General features: G+C 41.8%; 1 protein-coding gene across 1 annotated transcript in view; it reads right to left on the reverse strand.

The window, feature by feature from the left end:
* cdhr2 (cadherin related family member 2) overlaps nt 1–12248 on the reverse strand; it is a 122345-nt gene that overhangs the window by 58337 nt on the left and 51760 nt on the right. The window contains exons 7-11 of the mRNA XM_067996362.1: nt 12154–12243; nt 11136–11252; nt 10908–11051; nt 2569–2644; nt 1999–2117 (exon numbers count right to left, since the gene is read on the reverse strand). Of these exons, the coding sequence (XP_067852463.1) occupies nt 1999–2117; nt 2569–2644; nt 10908–11051; nt 11136–11252; nt 12154–12243 (546 nt within the window). The remainder of the gene's footprint in view (nt 1–1998; nt 2118–2568; nt 2645–10907; nt 11052–11135; nt 11253–12153; nt 12244–12248) is intronic.

Consider the following 12248-nt stretch of genomic DNA (forward strand, 5'->3'; position numbering starts at 1 on the left):
GGGGTACCAATCAAGCAGGTTGCTTTGTCCTGGATGGTGTTGAGTTTCTTGAGTGTTGATGGGGCTGCATTTATCCAGGCAAGTGGAGAGTATTCCATCACACTCCTGACTTGTGCCTTGTAGATGGTGGAAAGGCTTTGGGGAGTCAGGAGGCGAGTCACTCTCTGCAGAATACCCAGCCTCTGACCTGCTCTTGTAGCCACAGTATTTATGTGGCTGGTCCAGTTAGGTTTCTGGTCAATGGTGACCCCCAGAATATTGATGGTGGGAATTCGACGATGGTAATGCCGTTGAATGTCAAGGGGAGGTGGTTAGACTCTCTCTTGTTGGAGATGGTCATTGTCTGGCACTTGTCTGGCTCGAATGTTACTTGCCACTTATGAGCCCAAGCCTGGATGTTGTCCAGGTCTTGCTGCATTCAGGCACGGACTGCTTCATTATCTGAGTTGTTGTAAATGGAACTGAATACTGTGCAATCATCAGCGAACATCCCCATTTCTGACCTTATGATGGAGGGAAGGTCATTGATGAAGCAGCTGAAGATGGTTGGGCCAAGGATATTGCCCTGAGCATTGTCCTGGGGCTGGGATGATTGGCCTCCAACAACCACTACCATCTTCCTTTGTGCTAGGTATGACTCCAGCCACTGGAGAGTTTTCCCCCGATTCTCATTGACTTCAATTTTACTGTGGCTCTTTGGTGCCACACTCGGTCAAATGCTGCCTTGATATCAAAGGCAGCCACTCTCACCTCACCTCTGGAATTCAGCTTGTTTGTCCATGTTTGGACCAAGGCTGTAATGAGGACTGGAGCTGAGTGGTCCTGGCGGAACCCAAACTGAGCATCAGTCAGCAGGTTATTGGTGAGTAAGTGCCACTTGATAGCACTGTCAACAACATGTTGCATCACTTTGCTGATGATTGAGAATAGACTGATGGGGCAGTAATTGGCCAGATTGGATTTGTCCTGCTTTTTGTGGACAGGACATACTTGGGCAATTTTCCACATTGTTGGGTAGATGCCAGTGTTGTAGCTGTACTGGAACAGTTTGGCTAGAGGCGCGGCTAGTTCTGGAGCACAAGTCTTCAGCACTACAGCCTGGCCGTTGTTGTATCCAATGCACTCTTAGATGTCTGAATTTCCCCTCACCTGACCCCTCCCCCCTCCCCACCTTTTTAGTTTAAAGCCCTATCTATAGCCCTAGTTATTCGATTCACCAGGATGGTGGTCCCAGCCCGGTTTAAGTGGAGCCTGTCCCGTCGGAACAGCTCCCTCCTTCCCCAATACTGGTGCCAGTGCCCCATGAATCGAAACCCCTATCTCCCACACCACTCTGAGCCACGCATTTAACTCTCTGATCTGTTTGTCCCTATGCCAATTTGCACGTGGCACAGGTAGTAATCCAGAGATTATTACTTTTGAGGTTCTGCTTATTAATTTAGACCTGAGCTCCTCAAACTGTCTCAGCAGAACCTCATTCTTAGTTCCACCTATGTCGATGGTTCCTATGTGGATTACCAATGTGGTGCCGTATGTAACGCGGGCGCATATCAGGCACAGGACTCCACGCCCCAAAATTGGTCTTTTTTGGTTCCATTTTCGACCAAGTTTATCCATAGTTTATCCATCATAAATTAATAATAATTATTCTACTTTTTAACCTTTTGATATTGTTCATGATATCTGGAATCCTGAATGGTCTCTAGCCTCATCACCTCCCAGCTGACAGGAATACTTTAAGCGGAGGGCATAGCAAGCAAGGCAAAATCTTACCATGAGTTTTGAATTGCTGTATTTACTCTACCAGGAGGTGGATTGAAATTGTTTAAAATTCTGCTAAAAATATTTTTGCTTTAATCATGCATTCCCTGAATATTATGTCAGTACGCAGGTGAATGTAATGTTTTGCACTAATATGTTAAGGCACCTCAATAATATAACATATATAGAATATATGAACTGTTTTACAGTATTTATTCCTATTCTAGTTCTACTTACCATAACCTGCAGTTCAACAATTGTGTTAAAGTCAAGAAGTTCCTCTCTGTTGAGAAGGGCATTTACAAATATATCTCCACTTTGAGCATTAATGCGAAATAATCCTGGAGGTTTTGAACCTGCATATAAAAAGTAACGGCTGAAATAAGCATTGCTAAAATTTTACACAAATAACAAACTATTTTTTCATGAAAAAACTCAGAGGGCAATTTTTGTCCCACTCCCGCCCAATTATTTATATTTACAGTATCAATGAATTAAGAAGAGAGAAATCTAAACCAGCACTATGGCAAACTATTATCGGCTGCACTGATTGGGTTGGTGCTAAAGGCATCGGAACATTATGGAAATTGAAATGCCAGTGGAATAAAAATAGAAAAGATTATAAAATAATGAATTGTGATAGACTGACCTCCTTTTGTTGCCTTATCAATAATATTTTTATCTTACTGTGTACGTTCCTATTTACTTTATAACATAGGGAGTTTACAGAAAATTGCACAATAAAGTTGACACCTGGAATCAAAAATAAGTGTGATAATACATTACAAAAGAACCTGTTTGCCTTACTTTGAATAGCATATGTAATTTCATCTTTAATTCCTCTGTCACCATCTATGGCTGAAACCCGAAATACAGATGTTCCCTGAAAAAGAAATTCAGATGCAAAACACATTTCTGTATTTAATTCAGATCATTGCAGGAATTGCATAAATGATTGACAATGTTATAGGATATTAAATAACTCAGTACATCGGTCTTTCCAGTAAAACACTTCTATTTGGGTTGGCTTTCACATTGTTTCATTATATGTCTGAAGGTGTTTATTTACATTTTATTGCCCCAAACATTATCTATAAAACTGTCAATTATAATCATATAAAAAACATATAAGGTGTATTACAGACAGCTGCTTTATATGGTGTATTATTGGAGCACCCATAATCAATGTATCTTAGAGAGCAGCAGCGTTATCTATATTTATATTAATGTAGAAATATCCAAATATTTATTATCTCAGAAGTTTTGGAAGATATAAAGGGGGACAAAATTGGATAGGGGCCGTTTTTGGGTGTAGGTAGCGTGATGTGCTATTATCCCCACCCAATGACTCCTGCGCAGGCAGGACTCAAGTTTTGGCCCACCCAAGGACTTACCTGCAATCAACGTTCCATTCCAGTCCTTGCACATGGAATCAATGCAATTTGCTCTTTCCACCACCTGGGGGAGCTCAATCTCTTAAAGGGAGGATGTTTCTTAGAAATCTCTTAAAGGTAGCTGGTACCTGCTATTTGCTGAAAATAACACGGAGTCTGAACGGAGATCAGACATTGCACATGTAAAACACAGATGCAGGTCCCATCCCTATGTTTACACACTGATGAGTTATGTTAAAACATTGAATAAAGGTTGCACACTACTAAATCCCACATCCTCCAATCTGTACACCAGACCTCACCAATCTGCCGATCTGAGTTGGTACCAGATCTGCGAGAGTGTGTGCACTAAGGTTCTCTGCTGATGCACTGGAGACTTTGGTGCAAGAGGTGGACAGAAGGAGGGACATCCTATATCCACAGTTGGGGGGGGGGGGCAAGAGGTCCGCCAGACATATATCCAAAAGGCAGTGGGAGGCAGAGGGGGACAAAGTCAATGCCAGGCGCACAGCATCATGAACATGGATGCAGTGCAGGAAGAAGTTCAATGCTTTGACATGAGTGGTCAAGGTGAGTGAGGTCAACTATCAAGTGGCGTCTCCTACCAACTGCACCACGCACTATACCCCCCATCACCCACATACCAACAAACTCTTTCCATCAGTACTCAACTCTTCCAACCAGATGCTTCCTCTCACCCTTACACATTACCACTGTTGCAAGCTGCCCACCCACAACTCACAGGCCACAGACATTGGCAGCTATTCACCCATGACAGGCGCAACATCCAGACACACATCCCGCTTTCTTGCAGGAGAAGGTGGTGCAAATCAGGAGGCAGCAAGTGGCAGTGGCATTTAGCCTGTCGAGCCTGTTCCACCATTCAACGAGATCATGGTGGACCTGTGACCTCACTCCATATACCAGCCTTAGCCCCCATATCCCTCAATACCCTTGATTCACAGAAATCTATCAATCTCAGATTTAACATTCACAAGTGAGCTAGCATCATCTGCCGTCTGCAGAAAAGCGTTTCAAACATCTCCCACCCTTTGCATGTAGAAGCATTTCCTAACTTCACTCCTGCACATCCTGGCTCTAAATGTTAGGCTATATCCCCAGGTCCTAGTATTCAAGTCTAGGAGACCTCCAAAGACAGTTACAAATATCTCAGCAGCCAGAAGCAATAATCCAGCCACTAACCTGTAAATCCTGCATGGTCCCTTTAAATAGCGCTGGTGGGGGGGGTCCTCCAGGCACTCTAAGGCATGTTCAGATGGTCGGGGTTAAGACTGTGCGTTAAGTACCAAAATGGTGTCTACGCCTTTAAATCAGCGTTGCATACTGATTGAAGCCATTTTCTCCCTACTTTACATGATTCCAGCATTCGTTAGCTGCGCCAGCGCTAACTCCTATAACAAGATGGCGTCCCGCATACGTCATGTTAAACAGTGTACGCATCCAAGACGCCATCTTGGATGTCAGAGAGGCTGTGTAGCGCCGAAACAACGGATGCTACACGGCCCAAATTAGGGACCCAAGTCTTTTATAAACATATAAATAGTAAAAGGGTAGTCAAAGGAAAGGTGGGACCATTTGGAGACAAAAAAGGAGATCTTCTTGTGGAGGCAGAGGGCATGGCTGAGTTACTAAATTACTAAAAGAGATGATGCTGAGGGAAGTAAGGGTGCAAATTCCGGAGGCTCTGGCCAAAATCTTCGAATTTTCTAATCCTACTTAAAAATGGGGAAGGTGCCGGAGGACTGGAGGATTGGAAATGTTACATCACTGTTCAAAAAAGGGGAGAGAGCAATTACAGGCCAGTCAGCCTGAAGTCGGTGGTGAGGAAAGTTTTAGAGATAATAATCTGGGACAAAATTAATTGGCACTTGGAAAAGTATGGGCTAATAAATGAAAGTCAACATGGATTTGTTAAAGGAAAATTGTGTTTGGCTAAATTGATTGAGTTCTTTGATGAAGTAATGGAAAGAGTTGATGAGGATAGTGCAGTTGATGTTGTGTATATGGACTTTCAAAAGGCATTTGATAAAGTACCACATAATAGACTTGTTAGCAAAATTAAAGCCCATGGGATTAAAGAGACAGTGGCAGCATGGATACAAAATTGGCTAAGGGAAAGAAAGCAGAGAGTAATGGTGAACGGTTGTTTTTCAGACTGGAGGGAAGTATCCAGTAATGTTCTTAGGGGTCAGTATTATGACCACTCATCTTTTTGATATATATTAATGATCTGGACTTAGGTTGGAGTACAAGAGTAAGTTAGTCTTGTTACAATTGTACAGTGCCTTGGTGAGACCACACCTGGAGTACTGTGTACAGTTTTGGTCTCCTTACCTAAGGAAGGACACTTGCCTTAGAGGCGTACAACAAGGTTCGCTAGATTGATTCCTGGGATGAGAGGGTTGTCCTATGAGGAGAGATTGAGTAAAATGGGTCTATATTCTCTGGAGGTTAGAAGAATGAGAGGTGATCTCATTGAAACGTATAAAATTCTTAAAGGGATCGACAGGGTCGATGCTAAGAGGCTATTTCCCTGGCTGGAGAATTTAGAACTAGGGGGCATAATCTCAGGATAAAGGGTCGGCCACTTAGGACTGAGATGAGGAGGAATTTCTTCACTCAGAGGGTGGTGAATCTTTGGAATTCTTTACCCCAGAGGGCTTTGGATGCTCAGTGGTTGAGCATATTCAAGGCTGAGATCGATAGATTTTTGGATTCTAAGAGAATCAAGGGATATGGGGATCGGGCAGGAAAGTGAAAGTGAGGTCGAAGGTCAGCCATGCTCAGGCTTGAGGGGCCGTATGGCCTACACCTGCTTCTATTTCTTATGTTCTTATAGAGGGTTAAATTTCAAATTTTGCAGATGTCACAAAACTCGGAAATGTAGTAAACAATGTGGAGGATAGTAACACACTTCAGGAGGACATAGACAGTCTGGTGAAATGGGCAGACAAATGGCAGATGAAAGTTAATGCAGAGAAGTGTGAAGTGATGCATTTTGGTAGGAAGAATGAGGAGAGGCAATATAAACTAAATGCTACAACAGAGAGACCTTGGGGTGCACATACACAAATCTTTGGAGGTGGCAGGACAAGTTGTGCAGGCTGTTAAAAAAGCATATGTGATTCTGGGCTTTATTAATTGAGGCATAGCATACAAAAGCAAGGAAGTTATGCTAAACCTTTATAAAACACTGGTTAAGCCTTAGCGGGAGTATTGCGTTCAATTCTAGGAACCACACTTTAGGAAGGACGTCAGAGCCTTAGAGAGGGTCCAGAAGAAATTTACTAGACTGGTACCAGGGATGAGGGACTTCAGTTATGTGGAGATACTGGAGAAGCTGGGGTTGTTATCCTTAGAACAGAGAAGGTTAAGGGGAGATTTGATAGAGGTGTTCAAGATTATGAATGGTTTTGATAGAGTAAATAAGGAGAAACTGTTTCCAATGGCAGAAGGGTCGGTAACCAGAGGATGCAGATTTAAGGTGATCAGCAAAAGAGCCAGAGGCGACTTGAGGAAACATTTTTTTATACAGTGAGTTGCAATGATCTGGAATGCACTGCCTGAAAGCAGATTCAATAGTAACTTTCAAAAGGGAATTAGATAAATACCTGAAGGGAAAACGTTTACAAGGCTATGGAGAAAGAGCTGGGGAATGTGACTAATTAGATAGCTCTTTCAAAGAGCTGGTACAGGCACGATGGGCCAAATGGCCTCCCCCAGTGCTGTACCTACTATGACACTATGATACTATGATTAATGTATTAAAATGCAATGCTACCAGGCTTTAAAACTCAGTCTATCTCTCACTTGACACTTTGGGGCAGTTTTTACTAGAAATACAGGAACAATGCACTGAAGCAAATCTAGGTATTGTTTCAATATGTATTTAACTTAATCTCCGTTCATAATGGTTTTTGTATTTTTTTTAAATATTGTCCTAAATTTGCTTATTTTAAAATGACACTGAAAGTCTGCTTTGGCCAGATCCCTGAGGTGCGTATTATCATTTCATTAAACAAATTGGACCTGAATTGAAATGAGTGATGAAACACAGCGTTCAAAGAAGGGTTAATAGCAAAATTACCAATAAATTTTGTAAAAATTGAGCACACAGCATCACTGTGAGGAAGCAGTCAGCAATATGTTAATGCCACATTTGGCTAACCAGTTCTAAAAAACATTAGCAGCATGTGAGCACTTATTTCCAATTCCATTTCTTCAATTAGCTGCACAAATATCTGTGAGCCAGGAGTGTTCTCTTGATACTTGTGAAGCACATTGCTTTTAATTTTCTGATACAATCTGTGTAAGCCAAATACCTTTCATGCTTGATGTGAATAGAAAAATTCAGAAAAACCAAACCAGATCCTCTGCTGCCTCTTTGAATGGTCTTCTATTTTCCTCTTCTGATGTTTTATGAGTTCAAACAGTAGCTCAGTTTATCATAAAAATATGAAACTTGAACAATAAACTCTTGCCTGCTGCATCACAGGAGTTTCCAAATTATTTAGTTGATGTTTGGAAGGAAGCACTGTAAAACAAAATGAACAACCTTACCTCTTGGGTGCTCCCTTGATTGATGCGAGGCATGCATCAGAAAGGGGCTACGAGACAGGAAGAAGGTGGCAGGGGATTTTTACAAAATAATATTACTCTTTTTATTTTTCATGGTACACTGACAGACTATGATTCCATTTTCTCATTCTGATAATAGGCTGCTCAGTGCAGGACAGCATACCACCAGAATTAGCATTAATACCAATTGAGAGCTAAATTGTGGATCAATGTTAAAGAACTCATTTGACAAGATGAAAACTTCACGGAGTTTCCAATATGATGAAGTCACTGAATTGACTCTAAGTTTTACATTCGGAGCTTCTTGCCATATTGGATATCCCTGATTTGACTCTGTGGGATTTACGTTTTTCAGGACACTTTAGGAAGATACCCTTCCTAAATTAATCGTGAATGTGAACTGCAGGTTTAAAAGGCCAATGGTTTTCAATCCCAGACATCCTTTGAAATTAACAGCCAGGAATAATGAGTTGTGGTAAACAAGTATTAAAGCATGGTAACCCTGCATTTTGATACATTAATCATAGAATCATATCATAGTAGGTACAGCACAGGAGCAGGCCATTTGGCCCATCGTGCCTGTGCTGGCTCTTTGAATGAGCTATCCAATTAGTCCCATTTCTCTGCTCTTTCCCCATAGCCTTCCAAATTTTTCCCCTTCAAGTATTTATCCAATTTCCTTTTGAAAGTTATTATTGAATCAACTGCCAGCACTCTTTCAGGCAGTGGATTCCAGATCATAACAATTCACTGCATCAACATTTTTTTCCTCATGTTGCCTCTGGTTCTTTTGCCAATTACCCTAAATCTGTGTCCTGTGGTTACTGACCCTTCTGCCACTGAATACAGTTTCTACTTATTTACTCTATCAAATCTTCCCTTAACCTTCTCTGCTCTAAGGAGAACAACCCCAGTTTCTCTAATCTCTTCACGCAACTGAAGTCCGTCATCCCTGGTATAATTCGAGTAAATCTCTTCTGCACCCTCTCTAAGGCCTTGACATCCTTCCTTAAGTGTGGTGCTCAGATTTGACCACAATACACCAGATGGGGCCTAACCAGTGCTTTATAAAGAATTAGCATAACTTCCTTGCTTTTGTACTCTGTGCCTCTATTTATAAAGCCAAGGATCCCATATGCCTTTTTAACAGCCTTCTCAACTTGTTCTGCCACCTTCAAAGGCTTGTGTACATGCACCCCCAGATTTCTCTGTTCTTGCACTTCCCTTTAAAATTGTACCATTTAGTTTATATTGCCCCTCCTCATTCTTCCTATCAAAATGAATCACTTCACACTTCTCTGCGTTAAATTTCATCTGCTATTTGTCTGCCCATTTCACCAGTATGTCTATGTCCTCCTGAAGTATGTTACTATCCTCCTCCCTGTTTACTACATTTCCACGTTTCCTGTCATCTGCAAATTTGGAAAGTATGCCCTGTATACCCAAGTCTGGGTCATTAATATATTTCAAAAAGAGCAGTGGTCCCAATACTGACCCCTGGGGGACACCATTGCACACTTCCTCCCAGTCTGAAAAACAACTGTTCACCACTACTCTCTGCTTTCTGTCCTTTAGCCAATTTAGTATTCATGCAGCTACTGTCCCCTTAATCCCATGGGCTTCAATTTTGCTAACAAGTCTATTATGTAGTACTTTATCAAACGCCTTTTGAAAGTTCATATACACAACATCAACCACGTTACCCTCATCAACCCTCTCTGTTACTTCAGTAAAGAACTCAATCAAAATAGTCAAACATGATTTGCCTTTAACAAATCCGTGCTGGCTTTCATCACATTCCACTGAAGAGACTGTAAGAACTTATTGGAACTCTATAAACTGATTTTCTTATGATTTAACTCAGAATAATTTTGTCTGTGCTAAACTGTAGTTTCAAGCGCCATCCAATGGAAAAATAATGAGTATTTGTTATTAATGGAAATAAGAACATAAGAATTGCAAGACGAAAAAAGACCAAGGTCCATCCAGTTGGCCTTCTGCCATCCTGGTAGACACATGATACAATGATAATGAAGTTGTTGACTAATCAATTAGTGCACAACAGACCCGGAAATGATATGAGTAAAACTCCAATGGGAATCACAGATCCAAAAGTCCCCTGTTCCTCCCAAGCAGCTACACTTACCACGCCATGTCTCAAATTACTCATATACCGTATCCCAAAATCTTATTTTCTGAAAGAAATCTATCTAATTTGTATTTGAATGAATCAATACTAACTGCTTCCATTGTCTCCCTGGGGAGTCAGTTCCACAGATTGACCGCTCACTTACTGAAATATTGGCCTCAATTTTAACCCAGCACCCCCTCGCCCCGATGGGAGGGGGAAGAGGGTCGGGGATGGGAGTTAAAATATCAGGGTTGGGCAACCCAACCCCAACCTGACCTCATTCCTGCCCCTTTAAATTTTAAAGTGCAGTAATCAGGTGATGGACGAGGCTTCCACAAAAGGCAGGCGGGGGCCTAATTAACATACCAAAGTCGCAGCCTGATGACATCATCGGCACCGCGGCTTAAATTTAACAATAAGCGAGAGGGAGGCCTGACCTGTGGGGTTCCCAGCAGCTGACCTGAGGCGGGAGCTGCCGGCTCCCCAAGGTAAGTGGCTCTTTTAGCACTCCTTCTGGGCCAGGAGAAGCAGGACTGCTCCCACCAAGCCCCTCAAGGAAGCCTTTGGCCTCCCCCATCCCCGATCTCCAGCCTCCTCGCCCCCACCCCTCCCGATCACCAGCCTCATCCCAGCCCTCTCAATCGCAGGCCTCCCCTCAGCCCTCTCGATTGCACCCTTCCCAGTGCTGGGGACTGTCCCCAAGGGTCTCCCGCTGCAACCTCCTGGCGCTAGTTTTCCCTCCCGCCCCTCGACCAGGTTGTCCTTTTGGCTGACAGCGGGACAGGAAGCAGCCCTACAATATGTATATTAGGCCCTGCCGTTAAGATCAGCAAGGCCTCCACATTCCCGATCTTGCCGGGTTCTTCGGCCAATTTCAACTGACCCCCCAAACCTCCCAAGTTCCCCGTTAATATCGATCCCATTGTTTCCGCAGATTAATTTTGAGTATACCACCCTTCAAGCGCAGGCCGTTCCTTTGGATCTACTGTTCTGGACAAGGTGAAATAGCTTCTCATACATACCACTGCAGAATTCTCAGGGACTGACGTTTGATAAGGGATATTCAGAAATATGGGCTTCCTGTCAGGGACATCGTCTACATAAATAAATGCAAACGCAGAGGAGTTTCGAACAACAGATGATCCATTATACATTCCACCATAGTCCTATAAAACAAATAGTAAATTATTCACAACACAAACAATTAGAGTAAGAAATAAGATATCTCAATAGAAATTATTTAATCTTACTGAAGCTTCGATCTTTAACTGATAAAATGTGCTTTTCTCTGCGTAACTCAGTGTACCATTCAAAGTAACATTTCCATTCTGATGAATTACAAAAAGATAAGGGGCATCTGGCAGAACCTGTAACATGGTAAGAAATAGAATTTATTCAGCAATTTAGAGAATATTAAATGGTATATGACTCATTGCTTTATGACTCATACAGTGAGTGGAACCAGTCACATAACACAAGAGCAGCAAGGTCATGAGTAACTTGTCTTCAGTTGGGCTTGCGTGTGGTGTTCTGTTTGTACAATGGCTAAGGTACTGGCATGAAAAATTGCTATAAAAACAAAAAATGGCTCTTAAGGGAAAATAAACAAGTAACGGGGAGGGTCTTATGTGACATTTATCGGTTAGATCACATAAGCATATTGGAATTGGGTGAGGTGAGTCTGTTGCTGTATATGGTGTGCAGATGTTGGCATCTCGCATTCGTTTATAGCCTTGTACTGTAGTTTAGATGTTTCTTTTGGTCAGTTACTAACAATCAGTCATAGATTGGTGCAAAATATTTTGTTATTTAATGGTGATTTTTATGCTCATTTAAGTGAGTGATGTTTGTGTTGGAATATTTTCCACTTTTCGGAACATCTTACACTTGTTTTCAGAATTAGATATTCCGAACTCAGTATGGCACAGCTAGATGAAGAGTGCAACGTATATTGATTTGGAATATTTTCACAAAGTTAATGAAGATAAATCATTGGTGCAATAGGATGGGCCTTGATTTGCCTTTCATATGTTCTAGCTCCCTGTTCAAAACAAAAGTTCAACATTTATTTTGATCACTGATGGAGCAATTGTTCCAAAAGGAAAGTTGGATCATGTCAAATAGCAGCTTACTCAAAGCCGACTACTGTTCAATAGTATTTTTAACAGAAAGTGTTGTCACACCACTCAGGAAGCCAGAAGCAACACATAATGCAAATTAAATCAGATTTGTTGCAATCTCTCACATTTCATGTAATATTCTACTTACTTCCACAATGTTATACTTTACTGCTCCAGAAAGCCCTTCATCACTATCCACTGCTTCAACATTAAATAGAGTTGCACCTTTAGTTTCATTCTGTC

The sequence above is a fragment of the Heptranchias perlo genome, chromosome 14, assembly GCF_035084215.1.
Source record: "Heptranchias perlo isolate sHepPer1 chromosome 14, sHepPer1.hap1, whole genome shotgun sequence".
Classification (NCBI taxonomy): Eukaryota; Metazoa; Chordata; class Chondrichthyes; order Hexanchiformes; family Hexanchidae; genus Heptranchias; species Heptranchias perlo.